Source organism: Microtus ochrogaster, chromosome 17 (assembly GCF_000317375.1).
Source record: "Microtus ochrogaster isolate Prairie Vole_2 chromosome 17, MicOch1.0, whole genome shotgun sequence".
NCBI lineage: Eukaryota > Metazoa > Chordata > Mammalia > Rodentia > Cricetidae > Microtus > Microtus ochrogaster.
Window position 1 is genome coordinate 7,876,967 of NC_022019.1, and position 18,197 is coordinate 7,895,163.

Genomic DNA, 18,197 nt, shown 5'->3' on the forward strand with positions numbered 1-18,197 from the left:
CAGACCCCGTCTTTATGGAAAGTGTTGCACACAGTCAGCCTACAGACCCCGTCTTTATGGAAAGTGTTGCACACAGTCAGCCTACAGACCCCGTCACGTGTACTTTACAAAGAGTTTCAATGTAGTCATGGCCGATCTTTATTTGGTGCTTTGTTGCACACGGGACCGAGTTAATTATCACCAGGAAACTTTCCACCAAATTGTTCTATGCTTAATTATGATGCCTAAAATAAACTACGTAGGGTCAGACTCCAGAAGTTTGAACCAGCACCAGATAGTCATGTTGAACTGGATTGCTCTCGTGCCCCTCCTCTGCTGGCCTTGGTAGTCAGGAGATTGTATTCCAGCAACCCCCAACCTTGGCTAACACAAACTCTACATATATTTCTTGTTGTTATTATTGTTTTTGGTTTTTCAAGTCAGGGTTTCTTTGCAAAGCCCTGGCTGTCCTGGAACTCACTTTGTAAACCAGGCTGGCCTCGAACTCACAGAGATCCACCTGCCTCTGCCTCTTTGGTGCTGATGCCCTGAGCAAAAATAAGCTTTCTGCTTGAAGCTGGTTTTGCTGAGACATTTTAACACAGCACAGAACTATGGCTAACATGGCGCTGCAGCATTTCCCAGATGAGGGAAGCAGCCCAAAAGGAGCTGGCACACGGCAGCGCCATCCTCCTCAGGCAGCTTTTGTCTTAGTCTGAGAAAGAGACTGTGTCTTGTCTTCAGCTGTTGCCTGGGAGCGTGGTGATAGGAACTGAGCACATACTAAGAGATACTATGTCAGCTTCCTACTGCTAGAGCACAGTGCCTGAGAGAATTATTAGGGAAGAGGTGCCGTTGGACTCATGGTTCTGAAGGTTCCAACTTCAGAAGGTCCTAGGGACTCATTGTTTTGGGTCCTTGGTAAGTTTGCCAGAGGTTGGCACCGAGGAGCATTCGACAGGCAAATGGGTGCAGGGTAAGTGTGTGAAATGGGTCCCACTGTGCACATACCCAGTGGCCTAAGGACCTCCTGACGCCTATGTTTTCCAGGAAGTGAGTCAGGAGAGGGTGTGGTCACTGGTAGAGATCCTACTTAGAATGTCCCAGGGCCTGGGCTCCTCCCAACACTCCGAACAAGTTCACCAAAGCAAAATCTGGGAAGAAATGAACCACACACAGCCAACACATGCTTCAGCTTCCACTGTTTTAGGGAATTTTTTTGAACTTTTACAAACGTGCTCAGGGGCAGACTTTCCCCTTAAATGAGAGTAAGGAGTTAGCTCACAGTTTAAAGCCCGGAGTACTCTGGATTCTAGGCCCTCCCTTTTCCTCCTTAGGCTTGGCTTGATCCAAAAGCCCATAAAACTGAGCCCTTGTGTGCTTGGAGCTCCCTGAGAACCGGCTAAGATGTCACGTTCCACCTCCTGCCATGAATCGAGACCAATGGTTTTCAAAAGTGGAAGAATCACACCAAAGAATTAAATTGCTAGAAAGTTGAGACCATCCATATGCTCAGAAACAGAGGAGAGTTTGGTTTCAGGAACCAGGAGGCCCCTCAAATCCCCCCCCCCCTCTCTCTGTGGACCTGAGAGGTCTTCCGGTACAGTTTGGGAGCATCCATTTCACCTGGGCGAACCCTGGCTACAGGCTGAACTCAGAGACAGGGCACAGGGTCAGCTAAAAGAAGGTCATGTGAGCACACAATTACGCGCTCAAGAACCATACTGGAGAAAACTGGATGCTTATGATTTCCTTGTATGTCGAGGAAGTTTTAAAAATAACAGGCTTGCTCTAAATTACTAATATGAAAATAGTTTCTGCCTCTATTCAAAATAGCCGTAGGTATGTAGTGTCTACTTTGAAAAATACAAATATATTTAAAGCTCATGAAGCTGTGCCTTGGGAAAAAGTGGGCAGCGGCACGGGTGGGGAACGACGTGGAGGACAGATGCAGGAAGCTGGGTAGTGGTGGGCAGTCCCCGGCATCAGCGCCCAGCTGGCCTGTCGTTGGGCCCGAGGAGCAGCTTGGCTCCTGGCTTGTCCATGCTGGAGTTGGCGCTGTCCGAGGCTTTATCTGGCTCGGGTACGCAGGTGCAGCCCACCGGGATTGTGACGTAGTGTTCGGCGTACACTGAGCGGCCTCCCGCACAGGCGGCGGTGCGGCGCAACACTACGGCCGGGGAGTAGACAGGTGCGCTGCGGTAGCGGAAGTCCTCCTCACCAAAGAGCCCGGTCAGGCAGCCTCGGCAGAGGCAGTAGGCTTCAGGCAGGTACCTCGGGAAGCGAGCAGGGTCGTACGAAATCCTGCCGATAGAGCGAAAGAGTGAGGGCTGCAGCAGAGGCACCACCGCGAGTTCAAGGCCAGCTTCGGCTACATAGCAAGCCAGGACACACGAAGACTTGAGCAAGGCTGGGACTCACAACGCATCCAGCAGTTGGCATACTGGGAAGGCCTACCTGGAACAGACAGTTACACCACTATGCCGTGAGCCCAGACCTGGAAAAGGTGGCTCTATCATGGCACTTGACCTCTGTCATATTCGAGATGCTCGATGCATCCTTGATGCCTATAAAACTGCCCTGTGTCAGAGCTGGAGGGATGGCTCAGCTGTCAAGAGCACTGACTGCCCTTCCAAAGGACCTGGGTTCAATTCCCAGCACCCACATGGTGAATCACACAGTCTGTAACTCCAGTTCCAGTGAACTGGACACCCTGACAGCCTCACATAGACACACATGCAGGTAAAAGTGCAGCACACAAGTGGAGCTGGGTGGTGGTGCACACCATGAGACACAGGAAACGCTCTTGTGAGGCCAGCCTGGTCTACAGAGTGAGTTCCAGGCCAGCCAGAACTGTCACACAAAGAAACTCTCAAAAAAGCAAACAAATCCACAAACAAAAGTAAAAAACACCAAGTATATATATAATAGATTATTTTTAAAAAAGAAAAAACTCTTCTCCTGGTACCACACGCAAGTGGCCACAGTATCCTCCTAGGCTGTCCTGTCTGCCCTGAGGGGCCATCTCTCGATTCCAGCTCCAGGCCTGCCAGGCTCTGCAGCCCGGATGCTTCAGGTCCCAGCCCCTGCAGACAGCCGCACCTGTGCAGAAGGCTACGCTGTGCTCCCTGAGTTAAAGCAGCAGCGGGGGACGAGAGTGCTGCCAGGAGGGCTGGCTGGGGTATTTGAAAAGCAAAAATAATCTTAAATTCCATCACTTCGATTTATCTCCAAGTTTCAATTCAGATGCCAAATGTAAACATCTCCAGGACAGCCTGTGGCCAAATCCTAGGGGAGGCCATAGGTCAGCTACATCAGGTGGCTCACTTGGAGACAAAACAAGCCCAGGATAGCCAGCAGTCACCTACGCAGCTGCAGAGGGTCATGGGCAGAATCCAGGACACCGCTCATGAGACTTCTGTGTGCCGACATCCATGCCCATAATCTGTGCATCTAGAACACAGGCTTTCCCTTATGGGTCTGCTCTCTCTAGAGACCCTCATGTCCATTAAATCTGAGCCCTGACCTTGCTAACCTGTCCAGCAGCAGACACACCTGAAGACCTACTATGTGCTGGCATGGGACGCACCAAAGAGTAGCCTGAGCCTAGTGAAGAGAGCAGAAGAGAAGGAGAGGGATGGGCTTGGAGATCTTTCTGTTCCTGGGTGGGCAGGAAGGTCACAGACCACACCATCCCTGCAGAGAGTGGTGCCAACCCCGGGCCATGCTTTCTCCTCCATCCCTAATATAATGAGGGCACTTGCCAACAAAATACCTCCCTTTGACAGGACATTCAGAGCGCCCATGTCAAGGAGGGGAACTGGTCTGCAGAAAGAAGGTGAGATTTGGGGGCCAGAAAGGTCTCCTGGGCATGGAACCTTTCACCTCCCCTCTCACGCTGTTCTAGGGAGCAGAGAAATGGCCGGGGAGAAAGCTCATAACTGGGTGGAGAGATAAAGGCAGATACTTCTAAAGCAAATACACGGATTGTGCCCATTTGTGCTTCCCGCCAACACAAGGTAGGTGAAAAATCTGCTTTTAAGTTTGTTTCAAGGTTGGAGAGATGACTCAGAGGTTAAGAAAACTGGCGACTCTTCCAGAGGACCCAGGTTCAATTCCCAGCACCTATATGGCAGCTTACAACTGTCTGTAAATCCAAGATCTGATACCCTCACAGAGGTAAACATGCAGGCAAAATACCAATGCAGATAATAATAATAATAATAATAATAATAATAAAGTTTTTTATTACTGTTTGCTCACTTCTGACATAGGGTTTGGGAGCAGAATAGACCTATCTCCCCCTCTCTTCGGACACTCCCTTTCACCAAACATTTGAAGGGAAAGGAGTCCTAAATAGCTAGACGCATGTCTCCAATTATTTTCAGCATTTATCCAACTCCTATCTGAGTTCTATTTCGGGCAGAACACCTGTGCCCAGCAGAGACATGCGATAGAAAGAGCACAAATAGACGGGAATGACTGGCCCAGATCAAAGGGTCGAAAGAGCATGTGGAGTGGGGGTCAAGGTGAGAGCTGGGAGTGTGGCGGGGGTAGAGCACAAGCTGAGAGGCCGGAGTGGCGAGTGATGCCCGGGCCAGGCAGGACCATGGGCACCAGGCACTGAGACCATAGCCAAGTCCCGTGGAGGGTCTGGGAAAATTCCTCAGGGACCTGGAAGATGTGGTTACAGTACAGGCTTCTCTAAGCCGCAGCAGAACGTAGCAGCACACACCAGGACCAGAGAAGAAGTAACTGTTGCAAAGGTCACAATGGCGGAAGCAGTGGTCTCAACACATGGGTCATGACCCCTTTGGAGGTCGCATATCAAACATCCTGCATATCAGATATTTACATTACAATTCAAAACAGTAACAAAATTACAGTGATGAAGAAGCAACAAAATAATTTTATGTTTGGGGGTCACCACAACATGAGGAACTGTATTAAAGGGTTGCAGCCTTAGGAAGGTTGGAACCACTGGGTTTGGATGATAGGTATGAGGGTTAACACAGGGATGTTGGCTGGGCAGGGGGAAGGGGAATGAGCATGTGTAGGAGAGAATGATTGTGTGTAAGCACGCATGTGTGAAGAAAAGCATGGGTAGAGGTTGGGTGTGAGATGAATGTAAGAATGTTCCAGAGGATCTGTGTGTGGAGATTCAAGTGTGAGCATATGTGGTACACAGACATGCTTTCCTATCCACGACAGCTTTCTCTTTTACTCCTACTTTAAGCTACTCCTTTTCATGATGCTCGTCCAGGTTTTGAAGGGAAGCATCTCTTTGTCTTGAAGGCCCTGTTAACAACGGTTTTAGCATAATTTCCTTCCAAATGATTTCTCATCTCAAGATATGATAATGGTCCAGGACCCTTTCTCCTAATAAAGCTAATCCCTGCTGGTAATTATGTTTGAATGTGTGAACGTGTGGGACTGAGAATATATGTTTGCATGTGGGCTCACGTGTGTGGTGGCAGGCTAGGGATCTGGTGGGAGGCACAGGGTATATAACAGCCCTGGAGCCAGAGCAGAGGACAAGACATTTAATCCCACAGCTCCTGGATGGGGAAAGAAGCCGGTTCGCCCAGGATCCAAGGAGATTGCTGGAGAACCCAAGAGAATTCCCGGAAGACTTATAGAGATGAGGGGCTTCTCTTTGGCACAGCTGTTTGACCTGAGACCATCATCCACCTGTTCTTGCACTGCCCAGCATCCTGGGTGTCCTTCAGGAGCGGTCATCTCTCAGGGGCCACTCTTGTTAGTTTTGTAGGTCAAACTGTTACTGCTTGGGCGCCTGGTGGCTAAAGCCTAATCCAACTAAAAATACCCATCCCAGCACTCCAGTTGGTCCCAGACCAAACCTTTCCACTTCACCTTGAAGCCTTCAGACTAAGGCTGGTGACAAGACCCCCAAACCCCCATCTCTACCTGCCACCTGGGATAGAACGGAGGAATGAGCAATAGGGATTTTCAAAAATGTGTCTTTGAGACCTGGATTGTTCCCTTGCACAGGAAGGTGCTCAACATGGAGACCAGATGTGCCATCCACAGCAGGGCACTCACGCAGAGTGACCAGCACCACGGAAAGGCAAATAGCCCCTGCGTTTGTGGATGCCCAGCTTCCTGTCTAATCTGAAGAATCACCAGCTCCTTGGAACAAAAGCAAGGCCTCCGTAAGAACCCTTTCTCTTCCAAACATGGAAACGCAGCCCAGCAGAAATCCTGCCTGGCCTCCCTGGCCAGTCCCCCGTTGTCTCTGCAAAACGCTGCTCTGTGCAAACTTGGCGCGGTACCTGCCTGGAACACAGCAAGTTTTCCCCACTGACGAATCTCAGGAGCGGCCCTGGCTCCGTGTGAAGTTTGGCTGGGGTGAGTGACAGCTGCCCGGGCTTAATCCAAGAACAAAGGACAAGTCCTCCAGGGATGATTAGAAGTGGTGGAAGCTGAGCCCCTGGAGGAATGTGAGTGACAGCAGGGACAGAAAAAGAGCGCTCCCCTGGGGCCTGGACACGTAGGAAACAATTCCCGGCGGTTCCGGAGGCGGGGGCGGGGCTCCGAGAACAATGAACGTGAACGTGTTCCCAGTCGGAATCTGCCACCTGATGAGCCATCCGGAGGGCCAAGGGTAGCTGGGCAGCCACCAGCACAGTTTGCCACTTTCCAAAACATATTTCCATTTCAAAGCAACAGAACCCAAGGGTTACTGATTCTCCCCGGGGGAACCCAAAAATCCCCAAGCCCAGACACCAGGCTAAGGGGTCCTGACCAGAAGTCCAGAGCACCCGTGACAGTGGGGGACAAGATGGCCTCAGCAGCCTGAGTCAGCAGCACTGAGAGCCAGTAGATTCAGCCCAGCAGACTTTCTAGAAAAGGCAGGGAACGGTCAGATAGGAGTCCTGGAAAGAAAACGTTGGTCTGGTCTAGGCACTGGCCAGTGACCCAGAGCAAGTCGGCTGCCAGCTGAAGGGGACAGTGTGACAGGAAGGTCACTTCGCCGGCTTCCTGAGGCCTTCGGACCAGGCTTGAGTTTTGGAAAGGTCTTGGAAAATTCCCTCCAGCCAAGCGTAATCTTTTAGTCTATAACCGACTTTCCCAGCTTAGAGCCTGGCAAACTGATTCTAAGACTCGTGGGGAAGGAAAAGGCCCAGGAACTATCAGAACAGATTCCAGGGAAAATGAGGGGGTGGACTTGCCACCAGACTGGAAGTGATTAAGAGATAATGGGAAGATCAAGACAGTAGACAATCCCTGGGGATCTCTAGGGATAAGCAGCTTCCTTCATTAAAAGCCGAGACTCCTCTGAGAAGGCCCTGTCCGTGCAGGCAAGACTGCCAACATGGAGCTTACTGAGTCCTTGTATCAGAACCAAGCATGGCTCTTGTTTAAAAGGAAGGGTTCTGGCAGAGTGTGGTGCGTGACACACACATCAATGTCGCACTCAGAAGGCTGAGGCAGGAGGACTATAAGTTCCCATACGCCAAGTATGGAATCCTGTTTCCTGAGAGGTGAGCCAATCATCACGACTTATTCATTATATAAGTAGTCATGTACTGAAACCTTACATGGTGCCTCACGAACATGCATAATCAGTGTGCTAGTAAAATTTACATATCTTAGAAGGACAGAATTATAATTTCCAGTCTTGTATGCTGTGGAATAGTACTTTAACTGTGTAAAGGTGTGTTGCGTTTGTTTATGCTGCGTTGTGCAACGATATAAAGATGTGTTGCCTTGCCTGCCTAGGGCACCTGATTGGTCTGATAAAAGGCTGAAGGGCCAACAGCTGGGCAGTAGAGGGGTAGGCGGGGCTGGCAGACAGAGAGAATAGGCAGCAGGAGGAATCTAGGCTCAGGAAAGGAAAGAAGGAAAGAAGCAGGGAGAGAGCTAGAGGCCCAGGCTTGACAGTCAGGCAGCTGCCAGCCACCCAGCCACGGAGTAGGACATAAAATAAAAGAAAGGAAAAAAGGCCAGAGACAAAAGGTAGATGAAGAGAAACAGGTTAAGTTGTAAGAGCTAGTGGGACAAGCAGAAGGTAAGGCCAAGTTTTCACATTCAATACTGACTCCGTCGTGCTTTGGGGCTGGTGGTCTGAGGAAGCCTGACACACTTGCCCACCCTCGGAGTGTGCTGATCTGGGCTCACTGAACTTGGGCATCTTGAAGATGAGTCTGCAGAAATATGGCTGCATCGAGCCGTGTCTGGCCACATCTGGCACTGGGTGGCTAGCCACTGTTACCATGGACACAGTAACAGCAACAACTGGATGACACGTTTTCATGGTGCCTTCTCTGTCTGAGCAAACAATCCCAGACTGCCCTCCGTGCTAACGGTAGTTCACACGGAGGTTGTTATAACCCGAGCTGGCACTGCCATGGAATGGCCGTGGGACTTACTTGTGCTTCACTGGAGGCACACAAGTGAGCTTTGTAAAAATAGCAAAGCTCTTTCTTCCCTCACCCCTAGAGATTCAGAATTATTGCTCTGGAACGGGGCCATGATGTTGCTATTTTTTAAAAAGCCTCCCAGATAATTCTCACAGACAGCCCTCCCTGTTCAGGCTGTTTGGTCTCCACATTTAAGAAAAGTAATGAAGCCAGACCCGATGATGCATACTTGCAATCCCAGCATTTGGAAGGCTGAGGCAGGAGGATTGCCACAAGTCTGAGGCCAACCTGGGCTATGTAACAAGACCCTGCCTTCTAGCAAACAAACAAAAAATAATAATAATAAATTAATGAGGGTTTGAGGGTTGGGTGTCTCTCCACGGTACAGCGTTGGCCTCATCTGAGAGAAGCTTTAGGCTCCACTCCCAGCACTGGGGGATAGAAAAGGTGTTTGTGAGCTAGCCCTCCCCGCAGCTGGGGTGGGCAGGGCTCTCCACACTATAGGGGTCTCCCTGCATATGAACTCCTGACCGGGGCTCCAGGCCTGGAGCAGTGGACTCCGTGGGGGAAGCAGGGGGTAACTGGGGACACCAGAGGCTACACACAGCTTCCCTCTAGGGGGAAGCTGTGGCCAGCAGGCCCATCAGCTCCACCCTCCTTCCATTTGCTAAAGCCCCAGGGAGCCAAAGAGCTGCAGGGTCTGCTGCCAAGAAGCACTGAAAAACCCTCCTCTCGCCCATGTCATCAAAGAGGACATGGAAAAATTTGTCAGGGACAGGCGTCCTGACTAGGACGTAGATCCCCAAGGGCTTCACCTGGCCAAGGACAGTTAGAGGTCCATCCTGCTCTGGCTGCGGCCATCTGAACTTGGCAGAGCTGAGGCTGAGCCTGAGGCAGCTCCAGGGGGGCTACTAGCAGCAGGCAGGCTCACCTGCCCCCCTTCCCTCTCACATGCGGGGAGGGGAGGGGGGGATAGAGGTACTGCAATGATGATGACTTCCCTCTCAATGTGGGAAACTGCAGCGGGGTCTGTGGATACTTAGCATTCAGTCCCACACCGGGCACACAGTGATGCTCCAACCTGGGGATCCGTTTATTCTCCACAAAACCTATTCACCAAGTGGCCAAGCCAGAGGACAGAGTTAGGAAAGAATTTGGAAGGCCATGGTTGGAGGCAGTGGGTCTTGCACAAGAAGAAGATGGAATGAAAATGACAGCCCAGATCTCTCGAAGGCTTTCATTCTCTGTCATGGCAAATGTGACAGTCGGAGCAGCTGGGAAGCAGCTCTTCAAAGGAAAAACTCCCTGGGCCCACAGGACTGCTGGCTCTCCAGGGGAAGCTGCAGAATGTGGGTCCCGAGCCATCTTTGATGTCCCCGACCTTGGAACAATGGGGATGTGTGAGGGAGGAGCCCACCTGGCCCAGCGAGGCAGCTGTCACCATGGAGGGGCCGCTCACATACACTAACCAGCCTGCCCTCTTCAACTCTAAGAGTTCCTGGTATTTTCTCCTCTACAACTTAGTAATTTGGGGAGATGAGTTCCCTCTCTTTCACCTTCCCACAGATAGCAGAAGGAATGTCACTTCGTGGCCTGTGTGGGACAGCTCGCATTTGCCCAAATCCTCCTGTTGGCATGGGTGCACACATTTAATTCAGGTGAGGAGCGTTGAAAGAGGTGTCCAGAGAGTGAAATATTGTCATCCTCCCTGGCGGCACCCTGCATGCTGAAGTAAAGCCCTGGCTGGGGGGAGCCAGCAGCCATCAAAGCCGATGGTAATCCGAAAACAATGCTCCATGACAATGCGTTTATTTTTGTCCCTGACAGGTGACAGGTGCAGCAAAGCTGGCTGGATTCTAAGAAGCCCGCTGGGGCAGGTCAGCTCTGCACTTGGACAAAGTCAAGGTCACTTGTCCATGATATGTATATATTTGGAAGATGCCAACATCTCTTAGTTAAGCTGCTTGGGAAAACCAAAAAATCATGCCTCCTTTTCCACAGTGACCAACAGGGACAATATTGTGACAATATTGTGGAGACTCCAGCCAGACCGACAGCATTCTTTCTGTGTGGGCATCTGTCCTTTTCCCCAAGTCACCCCCTTTCTTTCTTAACAGAACTTTATCCTGATGAGCTGGCTAGGAGGTCATAGTGCCTGTGCTGCCGTGGCTCACCCAGCACAGGAGATAAAACAGAATCCTAGTTTCCTGGAAGACAGGTTTGCGACACTGTCATAAGGTCTTTTTTAGTAACCCACAGGTATGAACCAGAGATGTAGGAAAGAGTGAGGTCACTAGGGAAAAACTTAATTAGGAAAGGACTGCCACCCCAAATTCCAAAGGGATGAGAGTCCCTGGGCCACCATCTGGCAGGATGCTTGCCTTGTGCTGCCCCCTGTTGGCCAGAGTTACAACTGCAAGGAAAGATGGATCCCAGGGCTTGGGACTCTGGTCAGTTTGCAGATCTCTGCACTGGAGCCTTGGCACAAACTGGAAAGTGTAACAAGGTAGGAGAGAGTGTCTTTAAAAGGCGAATAGGAATGTCTTTAAAGGCTAACTGATGTGAGTGTAGGTTCCCTCCAACAGTGAACTGCAGACTCTCTCTCAAGCCTTAGCCAGTACATACCTTCCTAGGAATGTGCCTCCCCATGTTTAAACTTCAGATAGCATGTTAGAGTTTAACTTCTAAATCCGGCACTCTAGAGTAGCTGAAATAAAACAGAGCAGTCAATACTGTAATAATCTCACTGCACTCTACTCTCCCTTCTCAGAGATGATCCAACATGAGATGGAGTGAGCACAGTATCCTAACATATCACAGGGCGACCGGGCAGGGGTCACCTGCACACAGCATGGCAATACCTGGATGTCCCTATGACAACTAAGGTGGCTAGCGAGCGACTGTCAGACAGGGCAGAGGGCAGAGTGTGGAGCAAATGTCTCAGGAAGGACAGGGTTTCATGACACTACTGAGATTGCTGGCATTTTAAAACTCATGGGTTTCTGGAATTTTCTACTTAGTATTTTCAGTTGACTTTGGGAAATTGAAGTCACTGAAAAGGAAGTCAAGTGTGAGGGTGGTGGAAGCAACGGTGCTCTAGATTTCTGTTCTTTTCCCTAATGTTCATTTATTTGATGTTTGAAGCAGGGTAATGCTATGTAGTCCAAGAGTCTCTCAAACACGATCCTCCTGCCTCAGCCCCTTGAGCGCTGGGATGGCAGGTATGTGCACGCCACCTTGCTGCCTCTGAGCTTTAAATTTTCTTTGAAAAGATTTGCTGGGCAGAAATTGATGTGAATGACACCTGTGCACATGGCTGCACTCAAGGCCAGTGGCGCCCTTGCTCCTTTGTCGGCTCGTACAGCCCCTGCTAACATCTGGTGGGTAAGACCCAAAGGTGCCATTGCGGGAAGATGGCATAACTAATGGACATCTCACAGGGCAAAGCGTTGCTTAGATGAGCCATCCTGTCTAGCAGTCTGGCTTTTTCTCCTCACACACGGAGAGCACGCCACAATTGGTCAGAGCCCAGTACCACTCGGAGTGCTCAGGTCATCACTGGGCAGGGGTGATGCCTCCTTGCTAACAGAGTAACTGGAGACCACATGCACCGCACTGGTACATTCTGAGAGCGGAAGGTTCTCAGGCACTGAGGCTCTGCCCCGCACCTGTGGGCAGGTGCTGAGGTCACCCCTTACTCCCTTGCTAAAGTTACACCTTCAGACGTCTGGTGACCTGTGTGTCTGGTTTTTGTTTTGTTTTTTGTTTTTCTTAGATAGGAGTTCTCTGTGTAGCCCCGACTGTCCTGGAACTTGACCTGCAGACCAGGTTGGCTTTGAACTCAGAGATCCACCTGCCTCTGCCTCCAGAGTGCTAGGATTGAAGGCATGGCTTCACTGCCTGGCTCTGTGCGTCCTCCCCAGCCTTTGCTCTCAGGCCTGTTCCACCAGGATGTTTGAAGAGGTGGCAAGGCCACTCCAGTGTCTGGTGTGGGGCAGCCAGGGTGCCCAGAACAGGGTGGGCTATGGAGACACGGCTCACATCACAAGTGCTGGCTACAGGAAGTGGGACTTCTTCTTGTGGAGAGCTCTGGAAGGCAGAACTTTGAACCTGAAGTTACCTTGAAAAGAGGAAAAATCAGGGACAGATGGCCTCACCTCAGAGGGTTGCCAGAAGAGTGCACAGACCACAGAACATTAGAAAGAACTTAAAGGGTCACCCGGCATCCGCCCACAGGCCTGCGGCAAATCTACTTGCTGTTGGTCACCAAGAGCCAACAAAATTGTGAAATAAATTTAGGTGTAGACTCTTACAGTCTTGGGGCTGGGGGAAAGTTATATTAAAAAAAACAAATAAAGCCTAAAAATAAACGATTTTGCATTATTCATATCCTAGAGAAAATAAAATTTTAAGCCTACTACTAGAATAAACAAGCTAAAATTGCTTAGAGTACTGGCAGGTATTTATCTTTGGAGTGTCATCACACAAGCTGGTGTGTCTTTAAACTTTAATAAACTCCAGTGTCCCAGCAATAGAGCTCTGAATATATTAATCTGCTGTTTAAAAATCTCCCTGAGCAATCAGGTTGATTTATTTTTGGCACTTTTGTTTTTTAAGCAAAGGAGAAACAAACACATAATTGCTACAAGGTGAAAGAGAAAATATTTTTATGCTCTGGGAGATGAATGATGCTTTCCCAATAACGCACTGGGCCCTGCCGGATGGATGAAGTCAGTGGTGTCCGGTATCCCAGGTCTACTGTTTTGGGTTTGTTACCAGGCAACAGTCTCTTAATGTCCAAGCTGTGATGTCTTCAGAGCTCAGCCCAGCCATGGAGTGACAGAGCTCTGAAAAGCCCACCTCAATGTCCACAGCACCCCTTCCATGAGCCCCCAGCTTGACCAGCAAACGAGCCCCTCACACAAGGCTCTGCGTGTCTCGGGAGCCGAAGCTGTATTTCTGCAACGTCTACCTTTTCCTCGGGGTTGGAAGCCAACCCTTCTCCCCACTTAACAAAGAAAACGTCTCCAGTAGGCACACTAGCACAGGTCTGTCAGCCCAGATACTCAGAAAGCTGAGGCAGAAGGATCATTTGAGCTCAGGAGTTTGAGACCAGCCTGAACAAAATCATCAGACCCATATCCTATAAACAAAAAGTGCAGCTGGGTGTGGCCATGTTAAGGTTTGGCTCCAGTACTCCTAGTTCCAGGCTAGCTGGAGCGTCATACCGAGAGCCTGACTCAAAGAAAGAACGAAAGAAAAGTATCATTATGTATGCGTGCTGTCAACTTCTCTTCTGGCACTAAAGCGACAGCATGCTAGTTGCACCTTTTCCCCTGAGGAATGCCGACCGATCTGCTTCTGTGATCTAAACGCTGCCTCCCTCTTCAGAGCTCTGTTTTATGCAACTCACAGTCTATTGGTGGACACAGCGATACTTTCCAACCCTGGTTGCTCAGCAACGACTGATATCCTATTCAGCCGTCATTGGGTACGTGGACACATAGGTCTGCAGGAGAGATGCTGAGAAGTCCGATCACGGGTCAGGTGTATCTAAAGTGTGATACGGAGCCAGGCACAGGTGTGCAACCACTGACGAGGTGGAGCAGGAGATCAGCTGAGCCCAGCGCTTGACGCCAGCCTGGGTAACGACAAGTCCCCGTCTCAAAACATACTTCTGGATAATTACAATCCCCATTTCTTCCTTCCCAAGTCATCCCAATTCACTCGCCTCCATTGCACCCGGGCTTCCTTCTTCCTCCACCTTCATCAAAGCAGCCTGATGATGGCTGCAAAAAACCAAGTTTCTCACTTTGGTTTCTACATGTGTTTTGCTCCCTACATTGCAATATTCAGCTCTTCACTTGCAGAGAGCCAGGTCGTGTGGTTTCCCTTCCACTGAGTGCCTGACCTTGGCCCATCTTCCCTTGAGGTCACTGGCTTTATCGGTTTATGGTTCTGGCTGTTTGGGGGAGAAGGCCTTTGTGACTCGGTAGCAAACATTTCTCCCCTGGCTTGCCCTGTACTCTAGTCTGTTTTGCCAAGACGACACAGCATGTAATTATATAACTGATTTTCTTAATCTTATCTTTTATGATGTCTGGGGCTGTGAGCTGCCAAACAAGCCTCCTCCACACCAAGATTATAAATAAAATGCTCGTGTTTTTCTTCCTCTTTGTGGCCTTATTTTTTTACACTTAAATCTTTGAATCATCTGGAATTTGTTGTCACAGAGGAGTGAGATCCAACCATATTTTCTTCCAGCTGGAGACCCAGCTGTCCTGAAACCAGGATTGCCATTCCCTAAAGACAGAAGCCTGCTGATAGTTCAGTGCCTGTTTAAACCCCGGATTCCACCTACAGCGGTCTCTCCTGTGCTGTGGTTTTTCTAACTCTGCCCATCTTCCTTAGCACTCTGCTTTGCCTATAAGAACGTGGTCATTTCAGTCCTCCATCACCATAGGGAACAGCTCTGGGAATCCAGGAGAAAAGCAAGCTCCCAGACACTCAGGTCCCATACATACAATGGTGTTGAATTTGTACAGCACCTACGCATACCCTCCTGTAGGCTTCAGCCATAGCTACACACCTAACACAGCCATGCTCTGTACACTGCCGCACCATGTCGCTTAGGGAGTAACAGTGAGAAAGACTGCGTATTCGGCACAGAGGCTAGTTCTCTCAGGTATTCTTGATCTGCGACTTGTTGGCTCTGTGAATGCAGAATCTGCAGATCTGAGGAAGGTTGAGTGTGCTACCTCTGTAGCTGGTGCCACTCCGGCACCTGAGCTGGTGGAAATTGGGGGGAGCGTGTCCATTCAGGACACCAGCGTTCTCAGAAGTCCCTTCCTCGGCCCTCACAGATGAGGCTCTGTACTTTCTGGGTTGCACTTTTTCTATCCTCCTCCTCAACTTAGGAGGTGAAGGACAATGTAGGGAGCACACAGAGAGGCAAGGCAACAGGGCCAGCTTCAACTGTCAGCACCTGCAGCAAGGGCCCAGCATGGTCCCCTAAAGCCTAGCTTCCATCCAATCAGGGTAAGCGACCTGAAGGATGGGGATGACCACAAGGTCAGCTCACCAATGCTGCTAAATACCGTGGGAGAGGATGAACAAGGGGCCTCAAGCTATCTGTCCTGGCCAGTGGCAGATGGGAGCAGCCCCACCAGATCCAGTTACCCCAGGTACGGGGGGCTCACCAACCACTTCCCTCCCTGCCCCTTCCCTGCTTTCCGATGTGGCCATGGAAGACACAAGGGTCGGCCTACAGCAGGAACAGCTTGCCCTAACTTTCTGAAGGTGCTGGAGTGAAGAACTCCCAACTGGTCCTCTCGAAGGCAGTAAGATTCAATATGCACCAGGCTTAATGCCACACTTCCTCTTCAAACACTTATCACAGGCTATGCTCTACAGCCTTGGCCAGAGCCATAGGAGACATGCCTACAGTGGGCTTGAGACTTGCTGGGTGTTTCCTGTGTGTATTTAAGCTCAGAGTGGCCTTTAGGCCAGCCTCAACTCCAGCATTGCTTCCCTGAAGAGCTAGGATGGGTGCCCCCATATGAGCCCACTTCCACGTGGGTGGAACAGTGAGAAGGGATGGACCACAGCTCATCTTAGCCTGAAGAGCAGCCATCCAAGGGAGGATGTAAACTTCAGCTTCCTAGGACAGCCTGAGGGTCTGGGCAATGGGGGTGGGGTGGGGTGTAAGGCAATGGGGGGGAGTGTAGTTCAAGGGAACTGACAAAATCAGTCCCAGATGACCCAGGACATAGGTCACACCTTTGTCCCACCGCCTCTACTCTCTCTCTTTGTCACTGTCACTTGCAGAAGCTCTGCAGCAAGCCACACCTCCCACTGGAACCTGCCACAGTTTGTGCCTCAAGGTAGCCAAGGCTTGTTCCTCAGGGGGCTGCAATTGGATGGTTGTGGAGCCTTGGCAGGTGGGGCCCAGCTGGAGGCCCCTTCCCATTGCTCTCTTTTGCTTTCTCATCGTGAGGTTTTCCTCTGCCACGTGGAAACCCATGGCCATCTGGAACCCCACTACAGCCTAAAAGCAATAGGCCTGCCTGATCATGGACCAAGAGCTCTAAACCCAAGCCAACCCTTTTTTCTTTTGAGTTCATTACCTCAGGTGTTTGTTTTTATTTACTTATTCTGTGTTTGAGGTGGTAACCTTGTATATGGAGGTCAGAGGACACGTGCTGGAATCTATTCCCTCTTCCTACTGTGTGGGTCCTAGGGATCAAATTCGGGTCCTGAGCCTGCCAGCAAGCATCTTTATTTGCCGAGCCACTTGTCGGCCCAGGTATATGTTACAGTAACGGCAAACTGACTAATAACATCCTCTCTGGAACACAAGAGTGGTGACCATATGCTCTTGGTAATCAAGAGACATGTAATTCCAGAACTCAGGAGGATCTCCGCGAGTTTGAGACTAGCCTGGTCTACGGAGAGAGTTTCAGGACAGCCAGGGCTACACAGAGAAACCCTGTCCCAAAACAAAGCAAAAACACACTACTCAGCGGTGGGATATTTCTCCATCTCCAGTACAACAAGGCAAACAAACAGCAAAGCCTTGCTAGTAGCATTCTGTAGGCGCCACATCCTTCCTCTCTCCTGGCCACGCTGTCCTCCCCTGGAGCCCACCCCCATCTATCGTGCAGATCTTTCTCATCTTCAGGGCAGTGTGAGGGCTCCCTCCTCTGCCTTCTGACATGAGTTCAAGGAAAAGTTACCATTGTCTGCACAGGCCCTTGTGGCCACACTTCTTACACAGCCCATACTTCCCTTTGGCATGCTCTTCTTTTGACACAACCCCTGATTAGGCCATCCTCAGAATCTGGCCTATCCTCCGCGCATCTTGAATGTCACTTTCATTCCCAGAAAGATGTTCTCTCCCTCCCTCCCTCCCTCAATTTCAAGCTTCTCTTGTCACCCCATGTTCAGTTCCCCAGACACCCTCTCAGAGGGTGTGCCTCCTAGGTCTCAGTTCCCAGTCACCTCCAAATCACACTCCCATAGGCCTCCTGTGCAAAGCCCCTTACAGAATTAATAAAGGGTCGCTCACGATGTATCAGGTAAAGAATAGGCAGTCGATTGGTACTTATTGCATGACAAATGCAGGAAGAGCTGGCAAGAGGACACAGTGTTTCTTTGAAGAACGTGACAGACCTCTATAGAGACCAATCGCTCCCAATTTAGTTATCCCATCTGCCTCTCCGGGCTCCTCCCGGAGCTCACCGACCAAGGGACACCAGCCCCACCCTGAGAGTTCCACCCTGCCCCACCCATCAGCTCTGCCACGCCCACCTGCTCAGACCCCGCCCCTCAGCCTCCAGTTGGCCCCGCCCCATCCCGCTAGCTCCACCCGATCCCCATCAGGACCCGGCCCTCGATCCCCGCCCGCCTATCCCTCAGGCTCCACCGGCCCGCCCGCCCCGCCTTCTAGGCCCCGCCCCAGCGACCCCACCCTGCCCCACCCACCTGTCCTGCAGGCCCCGCCCCGCCCCTCAGGCCCGCTCACCTGTACGCCCAGGGCGAGACGCTGCGCAGGTTGGTGGGCGGCCGGAAGCGGCGGTCGGCAGGCCTACCCCCGGCGGGGCAGCTGGCGTTGCGCGCCTGCTCGCGCGGCCCGAGCTGCAGCGTGTGGTGGAAGGCGCTGAGCACGCCGGCCGCCAGCCGTCCGTACAGCTGCTCCAGGAGCTCCTCCGGCCGGTCCGCGCAGTCCCGCGGCCGCACCGGGCGCCTACCGGTCCTCAGCGCGCCCGCCGCGCGGCCCGGCGCCAGAGCCAGCAGGAAGCCGACCGCGAGCAACCAGACCTGCGGCGGGACAGG

The 18,197-nt window shown here is 51.2% G+C and overlaps 1 protein-coding gene across 1 annotated transcript in view; it reads right to left on the minus strand.

Moving 5' to 3' along the window:
• Positions 1–1,164: 1,164 nt before the first annotated feature.
• The window catches only part of Il17d (interleukin 17D), an 18,483-nt gene continuing 1,450 nt past the window's right edge, over positions 1,165–18,197 (minus strand). The window contains exons 2-3 of the mRNA XM_005355430.3: positions 17,887–18,182; positions 1,165–2,283 (exon numbers count right to left, since the gene is read on the minus strand). Of these exons, the coding sequence (XP_005355487.1) occupies positions 1,965–2,283; positions 17,887–18,182 (615 nt within the window). The 3' untranslated portion in view covers positions 1,165–1,964. The remainder of the gene's footprint in view (positions 2,284–17,886; positions 18,183–18,197) is intronic.